Source organism: Ictidomys tridecemlineatus, chromosome 5 (genome assembly GCF_052094955.1).
Source record: "Ictidomys tridecemlineatus isolate mIctTri1 chromosome 5, mIctTri1.hap1, whole genome shotgun sequence".
NCBI classification, from domain to species: Eukaryota; Metazoa; Chordata; class Mammalia; order Rodentia; family Sciuridae; genus Ictidomys; species Ictidomys tridecemlineatus.
The window spans coordinates 122,975,086-122,993,963 of NC_135481.1; the positions used below are offsets into that span (position 1 = coordinate 122,975,086).

Below are 18,878 nucleotides of genomic sequence, written 5' to 3' on the forward strand. Positions count from 1 at the left end.
GCACACACCTTAATGAGGTCCAGAAACAAGGGTCACATATCTGGGTGAGTGTTCGCTCATTGATGAATCTGTCTCAGTGTGCATCTGTGTCCTGTAGGCTTTGGAATTTAAGATTTGCAAAATGCGACCCTCCGCAAAGTCTCTTGTTTGTGGCGAGCACTGGAGCAGTGGAGCCAGTGGGCGCTTTGCCTCCCTTGTGAGTGGCCGAGCCCTCTTGGTGAAGGTCTTCTCAGTTGTGCACAGCGTCCTGCATGTGGACGTGTACCGCTACTCAGGGGCGCAGGATGTCGTCAACATCAGAGATGTCCTCATCAGAGAGGGTCATGCGGAACTCGCAGAGGAGTCCTATGAGTCAAAGGTACAGTCCTCTTGCTGTAGAAGAGAGAAGGAGGGGCCCTTTCTTCCCTTCTGAGGTCCCCAGAGGGGGCTAGGGGTGGGAGGAGTTGCTCTTTTTCCGTGGTGGTGATTAAAATATCTTTTGATTCCTTTGAGACTAAGTTATGGTGGCTGGGTATTATTTTTCTTGGTTTCCTACTCAAGCTATTACTTTTGAAATTGAAAATTAGATTGGAAAATGTTCTAGATTTTTAAAAATAAATTTCAAGAATTATTTTCCATAATGGAAGTAGTTAACAAAATATTTATTTTAAATATTTCAAGCATTTTAAAATTTCTTCCAACTATTTTTTTTCAAAAATCAGTCATGAAGAGGTCACTTTTGAGTCTGATGTTGAGATCTTGCGTTGAACTTCTATAATTCTACTGGGGATGAAGGATGCTGGGAATTTGGAAAGAACAAACAATCCAGCAAAATATTAACTAAAGATCCAGTTAAATTTTCTGTTTTTTCTCTTTCACTCATTTATTTATTGTTGATTGGTACTTTATAGATATACATACATAAAGGTGGAATTCACTGAAATTCATTATTTAATATGTGAAAAACAGAAACAGTGTTAATATTCATCATGTAAAACTGAAATTTTTCATCAAAAATTTGTTTTTTTAAAAACAAATTTTTAAATTGTTTTTTAAAAAGTATTCTGTGATGGCTAATTTTTGTAAAAGCTTTCTTATTTGTTTAAATTTGAAAATGAATTTGATGAACATTCCCTGTATCTTAATGATAGTACAGATCTTACATCCATGAAATGTTTTGGTTAAGTTGTAATAGGGTGCTTTTAGTATGATTTTTTTGCTTTTATTAAAAGAAACTTTTTCTTTTGTTTTGTTCAGCAAAGCCATGAAGTTCTCAAGGGTCTCTTTTCCAAATCAGCAGAAAATGTGGTGGATGCGTCTGTTCCCTCTCCTGGGAAGGACGACGAGAAGCACCTGATCCGGATTTTGCTGGAGAGCTTTTCTTCCAACAGACTGGGTGCCCCAAACTGCAAGGTGATGTTTAGGAGCTAGTAAAAGATGATCTGGACACTGTGCCACTCCACACTGCAGGCTGAGGCTGCAGCAGCAGCCCCGGTAGCTTTCTACCTTGGTTTCCCCATGTAGTCTGGGCAGGTGCAGAGAGTGCTCCACCTGGCTTCTGTTGTGCTGACCTCCCCCTCTGAAGCAGTGCTGCTGGTTCCCACTGGGCCGAGGCATGTGGTGCTGGCTTCTGAGTGAGCTGCCAGGCTAGGTTTCCTGAAGCTCATGAGCCCATCTGCTTGGACTAGAGCTGGTGCTGCCCATTCCATTTGCAGAAGAGGGCTGGCTGGAAGGTCCCCTCCTTGTTCAGGTTCTCCACTTCTATTACCCTGGCCTTTGCCCTGCATGACCTCAGGTCTGCCTACTCAACCTACTCACTGGTCTGCTGCCATTAAAAGAAGAACTTTTGCCGATATATTTGGAGTGTTTCACACACCACACATGGGCTTGGTTGTGTTCCTTCAAGGCACAGTTTTCCTTACTGAAACATGAGGATGGTTGGATTGAGCTTCTTTTAAAGTATGGGCTGAGGTTGGGACATTTTTTTTTTTTTTTTTGCTACTGGTCACACTGTTTCGTGTGTGCAGGCGGTGCTCCATGGACCTTTCAACCCTTACGAACTGAAGTGTCATAGTTTGACCAGAATATCCAAGTTCAGGTATGATTGAATTAATTTTCCCATAAATTTTTCTCGGTTCCTCTATTTATAGCCCTCATCAGGAACTAGTCTTCCTCATATCTAAACTGTTAGAATATTTTTACCTTGTCCTCTTTTCCTTCCTAGCTCCATCTCAGAGGTGTTCTATGAAAGCCATTCTCTGATCACACTTTTGAGTGTCTTTCACCAGACTTCATTTCTTCTGTTCTCGTTTTAATCGTTACTCAGCAGGTCTGTGAGTGCCACTCTGTGCCAGAAACAGAGTAAGAATTAGGGGACTGTGATGAACAGGATACATTTGTCATCTTTGCCAGGATTATTATGTTCAGTGGGGGTGGGGGGCTGACATTGACAACATAGGGTGAATAGGTCTTGATAGGGGCCATAGTACATCATCAGAGTGGCTAGGGCCAGGCCATGCTTTGAAGGCCATGGAGTTCTTCCAGAGAAATCTGACACCAGAAGACTGCAGAGGAACAGGTATTTGGGGTAGGAAGGAGAAGGTTAGGGATAGTTCTAGTAATAAGCACATAGGCCTAAATCTGAGGGGTTGTACTTGTGAATAGTTTAGTATAATGGAGAATTGGTGACTGGGGGTGGGGGTGGCAGGGACTACAGACCTTGTGGCAGAGGAGTGCAAGCTTCATAAGCCATGTTTAGATTTCATCTCCAAACACAGATGGGAAGCCTTACAATGTGCATTCTAAAATGATCACATTGGGTGAGTTCAAGCCTTTGCAAGTTCATCCAGTACCAGTATCTGGGAATCCCTGGGGAGCTAATGGATATAAGGATGCTCAGGCCCATCCCGATTTGAGAGGAAAAGTGCATTGTCACAGGCTCTCCAGGAGATCTGTGTGTGCACTGAAGTTTTGAGTAGTCCCATGTGAAGAGCCCACTGCATTTCCAAGTAGAAGAGTCCTCAGGCAGGAGCAGACCTCTGATGCCGGTCACTGGTGTAACCAAGGCCAGGGCAGCTGAATAAACACCTTCTTCAGGAATGGGAGCAGCAGGATGGAGCTTGATTAGGGCCAATGACGAAGGATGAGGAGGAATGCAGGATTCCCTGTGGAGTGCGACTGGCTTCTGGAGAAGCGACAGGAGGAATGGGGTGGACCACATTGTGTCCCCTCTGCTAGAATACAGGTGACAGCCATGTGGGCTGGAGTGCAGGACAGACTCTGGATGTAGGAGCACGTTTGGACATGCATATGGTAATTAATGCCAAGGAGAGGTCTGGACCACGTCGGGGGTGGGAAGAAGGTAAGGCTTAGTGGGAGAATGGGTCCAGACAAGCAGGCCAGGAGCCTGGGAAGCCCTGCATGACGCACCCGTGGATTGTCACACTTGAGTGCTGGACCATCTGTTTGAAGTGCACTCCTGTAGGCTGGGCATGCTCCCTTGCTTGGTCCAGAGCCCATGTTCCTTCCAGGTGTGTCTGGATTGAGAAGGAGAGCATCAACTCTGTGATCATCAGTGACGCCCCTGCAGACCTGCACCAGAGGATGCTAGTTGCAGCCTCACTCTCAGTCAATGCAACTGGTAAGCAAAGGGCTTACCAGTTCATCTGTGGTCCTCCTCTCTTCTCCTTTCCTTGACTTTGGTTGCTAGGAACAATTGCTCCTTATGTGTTACAGTTTTAGACTGTTTTCTGGGTACATTGACTGATGCACATTTAAGAAATGGAGCACTATCACTCTTTGTACAGGGAATGTGGGAACTAACCTATACTTTCATCATTCCCTCATTCCTCCATGCTTGGCTACAAAGGAAAATAAATCCAATTCTTAGCCCTGGAAAACCTGATCATATAATGAGGAGGAGAGAGAAGAAAAGAACAACCGAATGAGTTGAACACCTACATGTCCTCATGAGGTGTCTTTGGGGACTGGAAGTAGGCAGTGCTTCCCTAGGGGGCTCTGTGGGGACCTCTTTGCAGAAGAGAGGCACTGTGAACAGTAGGACCAGCAAGGTAGGAACAGTACCCTGAGTAGCAGATAGTGGGTCTGACGCTGACTTTCATCCCAATGTGCAACAGGATCTACCATGCTGCTGAGAGAGACCTCTCTGATGCCTCCCATCCCTGGCCTCCCAGCACTCCTCAGCATGCTGTTCGCACCTGTGATGGAGTTAAGGTAGGGTGTGGGCCTCTGTTGTGTCCCTATACCGGTTTCTGCAGAGTGGGAATCTGCAGGGGAAAGTGGGAGCTCTCCTTGCTCCTTTGAAAGAAAGCATCCACCAAAGAGGTGGGAGGCAGCCCCACTGTGCTTAGCCTTCTCTATTCTTCAGTGTGCTCAACCTGATTGTCACTGATGTGAACCCCACTTCTTATCTCCCCTCCCCACCCCTTTGAGATAAGGTTCAGGCGGTCTCCAGCTCACTGTCCTCCCACCTCAGCCTTCCTGACTAGCTGGGACTACTGGTCTGTGCCACCTCCCCTGGCTTTCGCTTCTGGCTTTTGACTTCATAGTGGTGTGAGGGGTGCTCGTTCACACTGCACATCTTGAACTTTGGTGTGTCCCTGAGCTAGTGACATGCAGCCTGGTCCTCTGGCAATGCTAGGCAGCTCCAAAGAACCCCACTGTCCTGCTGTTGCTGAGCTGAGCTCTGTAGTTCAGGTTGCTCGGGCCTTTGACATTGGATGCTTTCAGCTTGGGTGCTGACAGGGCTGAGAGTGGAGGAGCTCTGAAAGTGGGGGATACCTGTACATGTGCTGGACTTACTTCAGAGGGAAGCCCAGAGGGCTTGGTAAGTTGCACACCATATCACAGGCACTCGGGGGGCTAGGGTCCTCCCATAGCAGCATGTTGGCCACATCCTGCTGTCCAGGCTGTGGATTCTGGGGAACTTCATTAGCTACCTTTTCCATGAGTAAGTCAAGGCCAGGAGATAGACCGTCTGGCAAACTGTAGCTCCTTCTGTGCCAAGATCAAACCAGGATTTCTCTCTCAGACTTTAATGTGGAGAGCTTGAACACAAGGAGCTGCAGAGCCTTCACTGATGGTGAAGTACTAACAGGTGTGGGTGGGGCTAGGGGCTGGGGAAGGAGATTGGGCACCAGGACCCATATTCTGGTGGGCCAGAGGAATCGGCCCTGACAGGCACTGAAGCAGGGGCCTCAGGGCACTCTGGGGACATGGGTGGGTATTTCCCCTTCTGTCCCTTCTATTCTGCTGATCACAGGGCTCAGTTGATAGACTGAGCTGGCTGAGTTGGGTGAAGGGAGCCACAGGGTCCCTGCCTTTTACTTGGTTCCTTCTGTGATGACACCTGCTCAGAATCTTAACATCGTAGCCTTAGAATAGTATTTTATTTTCAGTTGTAAAAATAATTGTGTATCTTATTTTCTGCATTAAAATATATGCTATGTAGAAAAAAGCTGAATGTGAGAAAATTAACACCATCATTTTAAAATTTATTTATATGTTTAACTATTTACATATGATGTCAAATTCTATAAACACTGTATTTTGATTTTAGATTTTCATCATAACTTTTTCACACATATAAAAGCATTCTCCTATTTTATATCTTTGTAACATCCATTTTGGTAATTGCGTCATACACCACAGATTGGGTGTCTAGTGACCAGACAGACGTTACACTGTTGGATTTGCCTGTGTGCTCTGACTTGTCCAAACAGGACTGGGTCCCTTCAGTTGGAGTATGGCTTGCCCTTATTTGCAGTAATGACTCTGAAATCAGGCATCTTTAGAGTTTTGTAGAGGAGATAGGTGAGGCCCTAGGCCAGAGGGTAATTGTTAGTAAGACAGCGCCATGCAGGCACCTGAGGGACACACCCTGTATGGGGGTGGATGCGTGGAGATCCCTTTAGCTAGACCATGCTTCTGCTTTAGCTCTTTTCTTTTAAATGAAAGCTTTTTGAGGATTTAAATAGCAGTGTATTACTTTCTAATCTCCAGATCCAAGTGGTTTTATTGCAGACCTTAAGAAAGTGTAAACTATCATGATGTATAGTCATTTTGTTAAATTTAAGTGAAATGAGCCAGAAGTGGAACAGGGTATGTGACTGCAGTTATATCCCGAGAAACCCTTTGTAAGTGGAAAGTGCATCAAGTACCCCAAGCCTGCCTCACATCCTACCTTAGCCACAGGGTGCTAGCGTGTCAGTAGTTACCTTCATGGTGGTGGGGCTGACAGCTGTGGCTTTGTAGCACTGTGCTGGTGTGAGGAGAGGTGAAAATCACAGTAGATTCCTACTGAATGCATACTTCTTGTGCATCAGTGAAAGCTGAGGAATCCCAAGTGGAACCTCCTACATCAGGGACCATCTGTAGTCTTTGAACCCAAAGGCTCAGCTAAGTGGCCATCAGGAAGGGAAGAGGTGCCCATTTGTTCAGTCCATAGCAACTATTTTTGAGAGACTTTTGAAAGGTGAGGGAGGCCTTAAGTTTGAGAAGAGTGGTTTCCTTTTCTGTCACCCCAGGGTGTCTTTCAGGCAGCAGGATGGGATCTCTGGCCTTGCTGGACTTTCATGAGTTGTATTGCAGCACTCCCTGGGGAAGGCACTCCTGGAGCCCAGCTCCTAGAGAATGCTGTGTGCCACCTGCATCCCTTTCTTCCACCTGCAGGGGGGTCTTCTCCCCTGTTCAGATTGGCATCTGGCTGCTACTCTATAGACTGCCCCAGGACCATTTGTGGGAACAGAGCACAAGACTCGTGTCTCTTGTTTATTCTGTTCTGCCTCCACATCCATCCTGAACTATCATAGCTGATTCCAACTCCAAGATTTGATATCTTGCCACCTTGAACTGCTCCCTGTACAAGAGTGGGAGGAGGATAAGATAAATGAAGAATTAAGCTCTTGCCTTTGTTGTGAAAATCAGGCAAGAAGTGGCAGGTGGCACTTGAAGAGTGGGAGAACTCAAACCTGATTTTACGCTGGTGGGCCCAGAGGAGATCAGACTCCAGATTGTGAGCTCCCCTCACCAGTTTTCCAAATGTTTATAGGTTATCTAGTGTCATAAATTTTTCTAGTCTAAATGATAGGATTTCAAGTGAGAAGCATGTTTATAGCAGCAGAGTAAGGGGAGGAACTGGCTCCTTTTATAAGGCCTTGGGTACATCTCTAGCCTTGGGCCAGAGCCTCCACAGGGACCTTCACACTTCAAAGGAAAGTAGTTAGATAGTTCCCCTGACTAGAAACCGGAGGAGACTCTCCCTTTCCCAAACACTTACTCTCAGGACAGTGTTCCTAGTTAGTTTGCATTCAGGCTTGGGTTGTTACCCAGTACACCTATTTCTTTTTGAGGAGGAGGGGGCATACATTCCCCCCTCCCGCCCCGTTGGCAAGCCAAGAAATCCAAGTAGAGGCCCTAGGCCTTTCTCACCCTGGCCTGCCTGGCTGCCTCCCTCCAAGTTCCCTGCCATGGGTCCTCTGGGGGAGCTGCTCTGGGAGCTGGCCCTGCCCACCCCATCCTACCACCTGGGCTTCACTCCTCTCTCAGTCCCCTTTTCCTACAGTGTGTTCCCTAAAGCAGGAACTGCCTGTAGTGTCAGCTTCAGCTCAGTGGTGTCACTACTTTGTACTTAATGGTGGTGTCCTCCTGGGTGAGAAAGTGTTCTGGGAAGGGCACACCTGAGTAAATGGTGTGACTGTATAGCCACGTGAGCGCCCCCTGTCTGCACTGTGGGGACACTGTGCTAGGTAGGTACAGGCTTAGAGCAATGCGTTCTTCAGGGCAAAGAGATTTTTCAAAACGGCAACAACAGAAAATTCTGACCTTAAAGCAGTTACACATTAAATGAGTAACTCGACTTCCACTCCTTGACCAGATGTTCCAACAACTATGGCTGGAAACAAGTTATCCCAAGTGAGGGGGGTATAGCAACCATAATTTGCTGTATGAATGAGGCCTTGAGACAAGTCCTAATGGACAGCAGCCTCTGCCCTGAGGGCAGGAGGCTGGGTAGGGAGGCTTTCAGTAGGGGCGGGAGGGGTCTGGCCCTGCCCCATGCCTTGATGGCGCCTCTGTCTCTGCCAAGGACTCCCCCAGGGGGTTCTCCTTGGCTAGCTTGGATGTCCCAGCATGATGGCTGGTGCCAAGTGTTCTGAGAGCCAGGTGGAAGCTGCGTCACACAGTGAGTTGGCCACAGCCACTACCCGCCTAGCAGCAAGGTGCAGTGTCCTTGACCCCAATGGTCCTGGATAGAGCCCACCATTGCCATAAGGACAGAGTATGGGTGGGAGTGGGTGCTGTTGCTCCTTGGAAGGGACCATCTGTCCAGCTGTACACTGCCTTCCTGTTTGCTTGAAGTTTTTACAGTGCATTCATGTGCTGCTTTGTAGTTTAAAAAGCCTTGACCTGCACCTGTGTCTTAAAAAAACTTGGACAAAATTCAAGAATAATGCAAAGGTGCCTTGTTGCAAATGAAGCTGGGGGAGGGATGCCCTTAGGTATGGCTGGGGACCTTGGGAGCAGGTCAGTCCTGCTGGTGAGAGACTGGTGGGGCCACCTCTAGCTTTGGAGGCCTTCCCACTGTGGAAAAGAGCTCCTTTGCTCTCCAGGGCTATTGTGGGGGTTGAGAGAGCTGTTCCCTGCTCCTGTGCATGTGCTAGCCCAAGTGTTGTGGCCTCAAGGGGAGAGAGAAGAGTCAGGAGGTGCTTTACCACTTCTCGCAGAGACTGCTGGCTGAAGCAGTGGCAGGTTAATCCACGCCTGTTTCTGAATAGTTAATGAGGCTTTTTCATGTGGCTATTTCAGATTGAACAGCATTTAATTTTGGAGGAAGTGTATGTCCTTATTTGAGCCCAGCAGGGAATCCCGTTAGTTTGCAGTGGGTATTCCTCCTCTCTCTTGCTTTGTCTTCAACCTGAGTGTCTGAGAAGTCACTCTCCAAACATGCAGCAGTCAGCTCATGCCTACCACTCCTCCTCCTTCACAGGAGCTGGCTGCTCGGACTCTGCCCTTGCTGAGCTCTGCATGGCACCTGCTTCTCTTGTTTCTGTTGAGATTTTGCGGTTTTAGCTTTAGTAGAAAGCAGTTATTATAGATGAATTAAACATGTTTCCATGATCTCAGTGGCTTTTTCTTCAGTTCACAGCGCATAGGGTCCTTAAGAGAGAATTGGACCCACTGTGTGTCGTTCAGCTTTCCACCACTGTGACAAAACACTTGAGGCCAATCAGCTTATAAGGGGAAAGTATGCATTCCAACTCAGTCTCAGAGGTCTCCGTCCTGGCTGCTGGGCCCAGTGAGAGCATGTGGTGGAGCACAGCTGCTCACCTCATGGGACCAGGATGCTGAGGGAGAGAAAGAGAGAAAGGGCCCAGGGTTCTACCATGCCTATCAAGGACATGTCCCCAGTGACCTAGTTGCTCCCACAAGTCCCTGCGTCCTAAGGTTCCACCCGCTCCCAGCAGTGCCACAGGCACTTCAGCATGTGGCCTTTAGGGACACCTGGGTTCAAACCATAACACTCTGCTTAGGTTGCCTTATCCACTTAGGACTTAGAGCTGATGGGCAATGGACCACATCCTTGGGCAGATCCATCCAAGGCACATCCTCAAATGGTCCTCGCTGAAGCAGCCGGCTTGTTTCGTGGCCAGAGAGCAAGGGCGAGGAGCAGTGCTGTGCCACTAGAAGTGATGAGATAGCTTCTCATGACCTTCACTTGTCTTCTAGAAGGGTCTTAAAGGAATTGAGCTCACAGCAGTGTGAATTATCTTAATAGTGTAGTCCTGGGAGTTTAGTAAATAAAAGAGAAACATTTTGTGACTGTTTTGTAAAGTAGATACTCGGCAACTAATTTGTAAGTCTGAATTCCATGTCTCTGTTCTTTGAGTCTATTTAAAAGCAGGATTTTTTTTCTTCACTTTTACTCAATAGAAAAAGGGGAGAGGGAACTAGGTATGGTGGCACATGTCTATAATCCTACTACTTGGGAGGCTGAGGCAGGAGAATTACAATTTGAGGCTAGCCTGGGCAATTTATTAAGACTATCTCAAAATTTAAAAAAGCTGGGATATAGTTCAGAGTAGAGCACCCCTGGGTTCAACCTCCAGTACAAAAAGACCACCCCCAAACAAACAAACAAACAAAAAAACACAAAACACACAGTAAAACAAAACTCAGTTAGGCTGGGTGCAGTGGTATGCAGCTGTTGTCCCTGCTACTGTGAAGGCTGAAGCAGGAGGATCACTTTAAGTCCAGGAGTTCAAGGCCAACCTGGGCAACAGTGAGGCTCCAGCTTAGAAAATTAAATTCGATTGGTCTGTGAACTTGCAGTTACAAGTCGAGTCAGTGCTAGGGACCTATTGCACAACAGCACCACGGCAGTGGTTAATAATACTGTGTTGTTTATTTGAGGTTTGCTGTGAGCCGATCCTGTGAGTTTTCACCACACACAAGAAAGGTGAAAAGGTGTGTGTGGCGGGGGTGTTTACAGACTTGATTGTGGTTCACTTCACAAAGCACACGTACATCAAGACATCTTGTGCACCCCAATTAAATACATGAAATTTTTGTCAATTATACCATGTGAAGCTGGAAAAAGACTAATTCATTCTGATGATGGTAAAAGTCTTGAGTGAAGTGTTAAGAAAATTAACAAAGCATTTTTAAAGGCTTCAGTGCTAACATGTATACGTGCATGTGTGTGTCATGTAATTACTTGTTGGGCCTTTTGTGGGTGGAGGCACAGTAAAACAAAACTAGTGCCTGGGCTGGTGGGGAGGGGCTGGTGTTGGAGAAGCAGCTGGAGGCCATGTTCCTAGATGGAAAGAGGCCTGCAGGGAGGACAGAGAGGAGGCAGCTGGAGGTGCCATGGAAGGACGGAGCAGAGACTGGGCTGTACTGTGACTTGTGTGCCCAGTGGTGTGCAGAGGTGGCTGGACACTAAGAAGCCCTTAAACAAGGAAGTCACGTTGCTGGATTTGTTTGAAAAGCTCCCACTGTTTGCTACATGGAAAAAGATTGGCAGAAGCAGGGTAAAGTTGGGGAGCTTGGTCTGAATGTTCTGGCATGTGGCTAGGTACAGCGTGGCTGTGGGCCAGGAATGGGGAGCTGGGTGGATTTGGGGGGAAGATGAGAGATGGGAGTGGTGGATTTGGGATGCGTTGTGGGTGGGGTTGGGGAGTTTGGGACAGAGCTGAGGTGCAGAGCCCTCTGCCTCTGTCGTGTGTTCGTGTGTTCGTTGTGTAGGGTGGGAAGGCAGGACAGACTCTTGGGCTTTAACAGCGCTGGCCTTGCATCATGGTCACAGATGTGAATGATCCTTTCTCTAGAATCTCCTTGGTAAGAACATAACCCACTGAAAGAGTTCGGAATGACACATGAATGACACATGAATGAGCTATTCACTATCCTGTCGATGGTAGTAGAAGGTTAATGTGATTAACATAAATATTTATTTTATCTTATGACAATGTTTAGTCTGTATTTCTAATGTGACAATTGGAATAAGTGCACAAATGAGACGAATTGCTAAACAAATGCTGGCAGAATTTGGCTTGATTTTATCCGTCGATTCTCTAATACAAAAAAGTCAATTGACTCCTCCTCAATGTTTCTTGCAGAGTTGATGGGGAGGGGAAGTGCTACACAGGCGTGCTCTGTGGCCTGGGCTGGAACCCCACCACAGAGGCCCCTGTGCTGCCGGAGCACGACATCGAGCTGGCCTTTGATGTGCAGTTCAACGTGGAGGACGTTGTGGAGGTGAGCAGGGCGTGTTCCTTACAGTGTTTCTGTGGTGTGTGCCGCGGTGCTATGCCCACAGACACATATGCCTGGTCTCTGAGGTGCCTGTTGCTCCTAGGCCCTCCGCACTGCTGGAGGGTGCAGAAGGAGCACTCCTCGACTGGCCTGCTGGTGTCTGCTGAGGGACGTCACTTCCTGATCACTGGTACTCTCATTTGGAATCTGCTAGCATGGGAAGCTTTTCTGGGCAGTCAGATGAAACGCCAGGGCAGTAGGAGCCATGAGTCTTTCTCCCATCACCTCTTCACTGGTTCACAAAGGGAAATGAGGAAGCAGGATCCCTGCCACTCCCCTGCCTGTCCTGGCTGACCCTGCTGGGCCCAGGGATGGTACATGGGGACCACACTCAACAGCAGTCCAGCGCTGCATCAGCACTACTGGGGTCAGGCAGGTGCAGGCTCAGGCTAGACTTCTCAGGACTTTTACGAAACTCGTGAACAAACCAGTTTGTCTTTTGAATCTAACAGTGAAAAAATGTGTGCTTGTATTCTGTATGTTTTTGTTTTTATCCTTCATTATTCTAGTGATTCTTTGTTATTGTTGTTGTTTTGCATTTTTCAAAATGGGAAAAACCCACTCTTCACCACAGATAGTCTGAAGGGCACTGCTCCAGAGCACTCAGACTCTTCTCCCTCCAGAAGCTCCATGAAGTAGGCAAGGCTTACACTGCAGCAGGGGAGAGGGAGTAAGGAGTTGCTGGACAGCAGGCCGAGGACAGGGCCTGGTTGCCCCAGGCGTTTTGACTTGTTAGTTTAGCTGTTAAGTATTAACTACCATTTCACATGAAAGGGCTTAAGGGATTGAAAATACTCCTTATATCATCGACCTAATTGTAAATATAAAATTCTGTAAGCAAAAATAGGAGAAATCTGTATAATCTGTACGAATTTGGGTTTGGCATGAATTTGTAGATGTAACACCAAAAGCACAATCTGTGAAAGATAACTTGATAAGTTGGACTTTACAAAAATTAAAAATGCATACCTATAATCCCAGTGACTCAGGAGGCTGAGGCAGGAGGATTGCAAGTTTGAGGCCAGCCTGAGCAACTTGGCAAGACCTTGTCTCAAAAATAGAAAGGGTTTGGGTTGTAGTTCAGTAATAGAGCTCCTTTAGGTTCAATCTCTAGTATTTAAAAAAAAAATTGTTGGGGCTGGGGTTGTAGCTCTGTGGTAGCGGTAGCGTGCTTGCCTAGCATGTGTGAGGTACTGGGTTTGATTCTCATATAAACAAATAAATGAATAAAGGTCCATCAATAACTAATAAAATTTTTTTTAAAAGATGAAAAAAATCCTGTTAAGAGGATGGAAAGAAAAGCTGCATATTGGAATAAAATATATGTGGATTATAGATCTGATATAGGACTATATTCACAATATGCAGGGAACTCTTAAAGCTCAATAGCAAAAAATAAGCCACTAGATGAACATATAGATGACAATGAAGATTGAACACAAACATGCTCAGCACAGGAAAGTGCAAACTGAGGTTCACAAGGCACCATCACACCCTGGAGCATGGCCATGGTGGGGCCAGTGTGGAGCTGCTTGAGGATCCTCAGTTCACTGGGTGGCTGCAGAATGCATCGGCCATATGACTCAGAAATCCCACCACACAGGTGTTTGTCTAAGAGATTTAAAGGCTTAGCACCCTCAGGGAGCACCTGTGTGAGTATCAGCTACAACTTATTCATGATTATAAAACTGGAAGAATGGAGATGTCCTTTAGCCAGGGAATGAGTGAGCCACCTGGTGCGGCCATACAGTGGACACTACTCAGCGGGGAATAGGAGGGGCTGATACATGCAATAGAATGGGTGCATCATAAGTGCATTTTCTGCGTGAAAGAAGCCAGGACCCTGGGCTGTGTGTGTGTGCTGCTATTCATATGACACTCCGGACAGAAAGCAGATGGGTTGTTGCTAGAGGCGAGGAAGTGAATGATGGCAGAGAGCACCCACGGGCTTGGGAGAGATGAGCTAGCTCTTCTTTGTGGGCAGAGGTGCCAGACACAACTGCATTTGCCAAGACCCACAGACTTTCTGTGCCCAAAGAGTGGGTGCTGATGCACACCACCCACACAGACACCCCAGCAGGGTGTCAAGGCCCCCCAAATCTGTGTTCTGGTGTGGTACATGTTTACCCAAAGGTGTGAGGAGGAAAAGAGCTTAAACTAGTTTTGGCTGGCACAGTAAGATTACAGAGAAGAGCTTCATGTGAACATGGACCTGAAGTTGGCAACAATTCTGACCCTGTTTCACATGCTCCTGGTGTTGAACAGTGAGGGAGTGGACGCGGGAGCCAGGTTCTCCTTTGGTGGGAGAAGAGTTACAAATAAGCATGAAAGAAAGGCCAGAGTGACCCTGTGGTGTTGGAATGGAGTTGATTGCAGCATGAACTCACAGTTAGCTAGTGCCTAGGGATAGATATAAGAAGAAGCAGTTCCAATCTGTGGACACAGGTGTTGTCCACACAGATTATGTCCAGCTCTTGGAAGGGTAGGAAGCAGTGACACCCAGAAGCAGCACACATGCCCAGCACCCATGTCTTGGTGTCTATCAAGGTCCTTCACTTGAGGAGCCAGGGTTCCCTGGGGGGACACCTGGGGCCAGGGCTGGGCCAGGAAGTGCACAGGATGAGTCTGGAGCTTTGCACAGACCCAGGAAGTTAGGGCAGCTTGAGCACCCAGGGAGGGGAGGAGTCAGAGGACTTGGGTGCCAATGAGAGGAGCTCCCAGTGGCCAGAGCTAGCACAATTAGAGCCACAAAAATTGGATTATAGCCCAGAGTGTAAAATATCCATGTGTCTGTATGGTTAGAAATAAATGACTGAATACCCAAATGGGAAAGAGATGTCTCTCCCTTTTGCCGAGAGTGCAGGTAGGTAGGTGCTCTCTGCCCCTGAGTGTGGGAGAGGCAGGGGAACCATGGAATAGTAGGGGATAGGGAGCGGAGGAGCCTGGGAGAGTGTGCTTGAGCTGAGCATCCACACCCCAGCGATAGGTTCTGATCGTTGCAGGCGCATGGTAGGATGTAATGAGAGGGCACCTCTCCTGTCTCAAGAAAACAAACTGCGCCATTCTACAGAATACCCCATCAGAACTCCACAGACTGCTGGGGTCTTAAAGAACAAGGCTGAGAAGCCCTCTTCGCAGAGGAGACATGACAAGTTCAGTGTGGTGCTTGGAAACCGGGTCCCAAAGTAGAAGTGGGATGTGAATGGGAAAATGGTAACATTGAAACTGCTTGGAGTTTAGCTGATAGCAACGCCTGGAGTAGGTTTCTCAACTGTGACAAATGTAAGGGGGACTGGCTGGAGTTGCAAGAACTGCCCGTTCTGTTGCCTGTTTTGCCTTTGCAACTCTGAGGTAAACCTAACAACTAATCAAGTTTATTTTCTAAATAACTGTGACAAAGGCTGGTGATGAAGCAGGGCATTGGTTCCGTGGGTGGGGGCCTCTCAGGCTTCCTTAGGAGCATCATTAAAAAGCCAGGGAGGATGCACACTTGTGTTACAGCTGTGTCCCCACAAAGTGAGACTGTGGTGGAAGAAGTATGTTTCTTAGTGATTCTTCATTTTTTTCCTTCTGCTGCTGTTTCTTAAATGATAGTAATGATTATCGATGTTATTCACGTTTTAATAATCCTCCTAGAAACCATACTGATGATAGCCACAGAGTGTCACTCTGAATGTTATGTATGAATTATTCAATGTGAGATGAAACTCAGCTACATGGAGCCATGTCAGTATTTATGTCCCCATTTGTTTACAGATCAATATTCTCCGGGCTGCCATCAATAAACTAGTGTGTGATGGGCCAAATGGATCCAAGTATCTTGGGCCAGAAAGAATCGTGCAGTTACAGGATAATGCTCGCCAGAAACTTCTCGGGTAAGCTGTGCAATCCCGATTGGCTTTCCCAGCCGCCTGGATCGTGGATGTCTTGAGTTGTTCAGAAGACGTACCACACTGACCACCTGAAGTGGGACACTAGTGCTAAGGCACCTGGGAGACATTGGCCCATGAACATTGTGCCCCCATGCCATTGAGGGTGCAGTGGCAGAGGTAGCCCAGAAGTGGTGTGGCAGAGGGTCATTACAGTGGTGCTGCAGTGTCCCATCACCAGTGGGCACAGGAGGACCAGTTTGGAGAGTGTGCCTGGGCCTCAGAGGCTGGCGGGTCTCCTGGTTGCAGCTCCCTTGCCTCTTTTTCCTCCTGCTGGACTCTGCATGGCCAAACCCAGCCAGAGTAAAGAGGGTAAGGATGCCATTGGTGCAGCCCAGGGGCTGAAGTCAGCCTGAGGAGCCTGGAGAAGGCTGGGAATAGTAGGCACACCTGGAAAGGGAGAAAAGAATGTGTCCCACACCCAGGGCTGCTCTGGTCTTGGAGTCAATGTCCTAGGCCAGGGGCCAATCTCTGCTGCCCCGTGGTCCTGTGCTGGCTGGGAGCTGGAGCTGCATAAGAACAGGTACAGCTGGTACCACACAGTCCTACACACTTGGGATGGGTTTTCCTTAGTTTAACAAACACCTCCAAAAAGATATTGAATATATGAAACTGACTTAGAGATTGTGGGAAAGGCAAATTTTAGTTACTTTCAGTTTTATAAAACATATTTTTATGTGAAGTTTGTGTTGAAGTTTAGCGTACATAAAGTACACGACCATAAGCCCATGGGGCCAGCCCCTAGGTCATGAGCAGTGGTCCCAGTCACCTGATGGTCCCTGGGCCTCCTTAGAACCACTGTCATCCTGGCTTCCCAACAAGGGTAACTATCCTGATGTGTTAGGCCAGCAGTGGGTGGTTTGTGTTTGTGTTTTTAAATGTCAAGTGGTTTTAGTGAATTTGTGGAGTTGTGCAGAGCATCAGCAAACTCAACACTATAGTGCTCTTATTGTCTCAGAAGTCCACTCTTCTACGTGGCACAAGGAAGTGGTCTTGTGCACAGTCTGCCCAGGGAGAGGCCTGGCCTGGCGTGCCTTCTCAGAGGGATCCTGAGTGCTCACAGCCTGCACTGTGTGTGGCAGCCCCACACTGCAGGAAGGGAGAAGGGCCTCTGTGCTAGGACCTGAAGACAGGTGGCAGGCCACCCCCCACCACCATGGGAACAAGCACCTGCCCTTGCAGCTGATCTTGCCCTGACCCTTCTCTGTGTGCAGGAAGCTTTGTTTCAGTGTTTGGCCAGGGTTTTTCTTTTTTTCTTTTTTTTTTTTAAAGAGAGAGTGAGAGAGGAGAGAGAGAGAGAGAGAGAGAGAGAGAGAGAGAGAGAGAGAGAGAGAGAATTTTTAATATTTATTTTCTAGTTCTCGGCGGACACAACATCTTTGTTGGTATGTGGTGCTGAGGATTGAACCTGGGCTGCACGCATGCCAGACGGGCGCGCTACTGCCTGAGCCACATCCCCAGCCCCTGGCCAGGGTTTTTCTTCACCATTCTGAGACCAAAACAGTGCGCACGAGGGGCTCCTGAGGATAGGTCTCGGATGCCACTTGCTTGACAAATATTTATAAACAGCATTGTGGTTATGTTTGCAGAACTATAAATTTACTAAAATTAATTAAATTTGTACTTCAAATTGGTACATTTTATGGTTTGTAAACTCTACCTCAGTAAAGCTGTTTGTAAAAACCTAAGCTTCTCCTGCCCCTGTGCAGTACTTCCCATCCCATCCCGACCCAGGCAGCTGGGCTGCTTTCTATAGTAGACCTGCCTTGTTTGACATTTGTGTGTACACAGACATTTTTCTTTTAAAAGATGGCTTACTTGGCTTGGCTTAGTGTTTCTGAGGGTCCTGCGTGCTGTAGCACGGTCATTCCCTTTTGCTAGATGTTGTCCTGCTGTATTGTGTGTCATGTTTTGTTCTGTCACCTCAACAGTTGCAAAGTCCTTGGGGTGTTGCCAGAATTTGGCCATTGTGATGAAGCTGTAAGAATCCCCGTGCTCTCTCTTCTTGTGAATATACATTTCCATCTCTCTTGACTAGATATCCAGGTTGGAATTTGTAGGTTGTGCCAGGTTTGGGTTGACGTCCCCAGACATTTTTTATTTTGAGACAGGGTCTCACCAAGTTGCTAAGGCCTTGCTAAGCTGGTGAGGCTGGCCTTGAACTTGAGATCCTCCTACCTCCCTAGCCGCTGGGATTTGAGCATGCACCACCACGCCCAGCTTGCATTGACTTTCAAAGAAAGGGCCAGATTCTTTGCAATGTGGCTGTACCTTGGCAGTTCCCATGGGCCACATGTGGGTGCTGTCTTGGTATGCCCCCCCTCCCCGTGTGAGGTGACCTCTCACTGGGGCTTTACTTTGCACTTCTTTAATGACTATGGCTGGAGTCTCCTTTTATGTTCCCAGTATCTTTTTTCTTTCTTTGGTGAGTTACCTGTTGAGATCTTTTACCTACTTAAAGATGTTTGTCTTCTCACTACTGAGTTGAAGAAATTCTTTGTAAATTCTAGATACAAACCTCTATTAGTATGTAATTTGCAAATAGTTTCCCCATTGTGCAGCTTGTCTTTTCATTTTAATAGTGTTTACAGAACACAGTTTTTAATTTCAACGAAATCTATTTTCTCTTTTTCCAAATGGATTATGCTTTTGTGTTACAATTGAAAAAGTCTTTGTGAACCCAAGGTCATAATGTTGTCCTCTTACATATGCAGGTGTGGAGCCATTTCAAGGCGACTTGGGTGTGTGGTGTACAGTGTGAGAGTTGAAGGGTTACTCTCCTGTGTGTGACCCTTTATGGTTTCCACATCCCTACAAACGTCTTCCCTTCCCCTGTTGAATTGCTGAAGTACCAGGGCCACAGACCAGCTGGTTGTGGTGTGGGGTCTGACGGCCCTAGCCTGTGCACTCTCCAGCTGTGCAAGGCTGAAGGGTGTGTCTGGAGATCACTCCCTTCCCGGGAATCTCGCTCCTCCGTTTTCTCTCCTTTCTCTCCTCCTCACATCCCTTCCAGTGCCAGCATGTCAGCTACAGTGGAAAGCCCCATGCAGGGGTGGCAGGGCTGTGCTGAACCTGCAGGTGAACTTGGGGACACTTGCACCTACACATGGAGCCACCCCGTCTGTGTGGGGAAATGCT

The 18,878-nt window shown here is 47.5% G+C and overlaps 1 protein-coding gene across 5 annotated transcripts in view; it reads left to right on the forward strand.

Moving 5' to 3' along the window:
- The window catches only part of Tdrd9 (tudor domain containing 9), a 96,503-nt gene that overhangs the window by 74,815 nt on the left and 2,810 nt on the right, over nucleotides 1-18,878 (forward strand). For 4 of the 5 annotated variants that reach the window (XM_021732758.3, XM_021732759.3, XM_040275026.2 and 1 more), the window contains 7 exons: nucleotides 98-358; nucleotides 1,237-1,392; nucleotides 2,007-2,077; nucleotides 3,510-3,619; nucleotides 4,116-4,212; nucleotides 11,616-11,754; nucleotides 15,568-15,686. In XM_021732758.3, the coding sequence (XP_021588433.1) occupies nucleotides 98-358; nucleotides 1,237-1,392; nucleotides 2,007-2,077; nucleotides 3,510-3,619; nucleotides 4,116-4,212; nucleotides 11,616-11,754; nucleotides 15,568-15,686 (953 nt within the window). Of the gene's footprint in view, nucleotides 1-97; nucleotides 359-1,236; nucleotides 1,393-2,006; nucleotides 2,078-2,203; nucleotides 3,390-3,509; nucleotides 3,620-4,115; nucleotides 4,213-11,615; nucleotides 11,755-15,567; nucleotides 15,687-18,878 lie in introns of those variants that run through there. The other variant, XM_040275028.2, reaches the window with a different exon arrangement.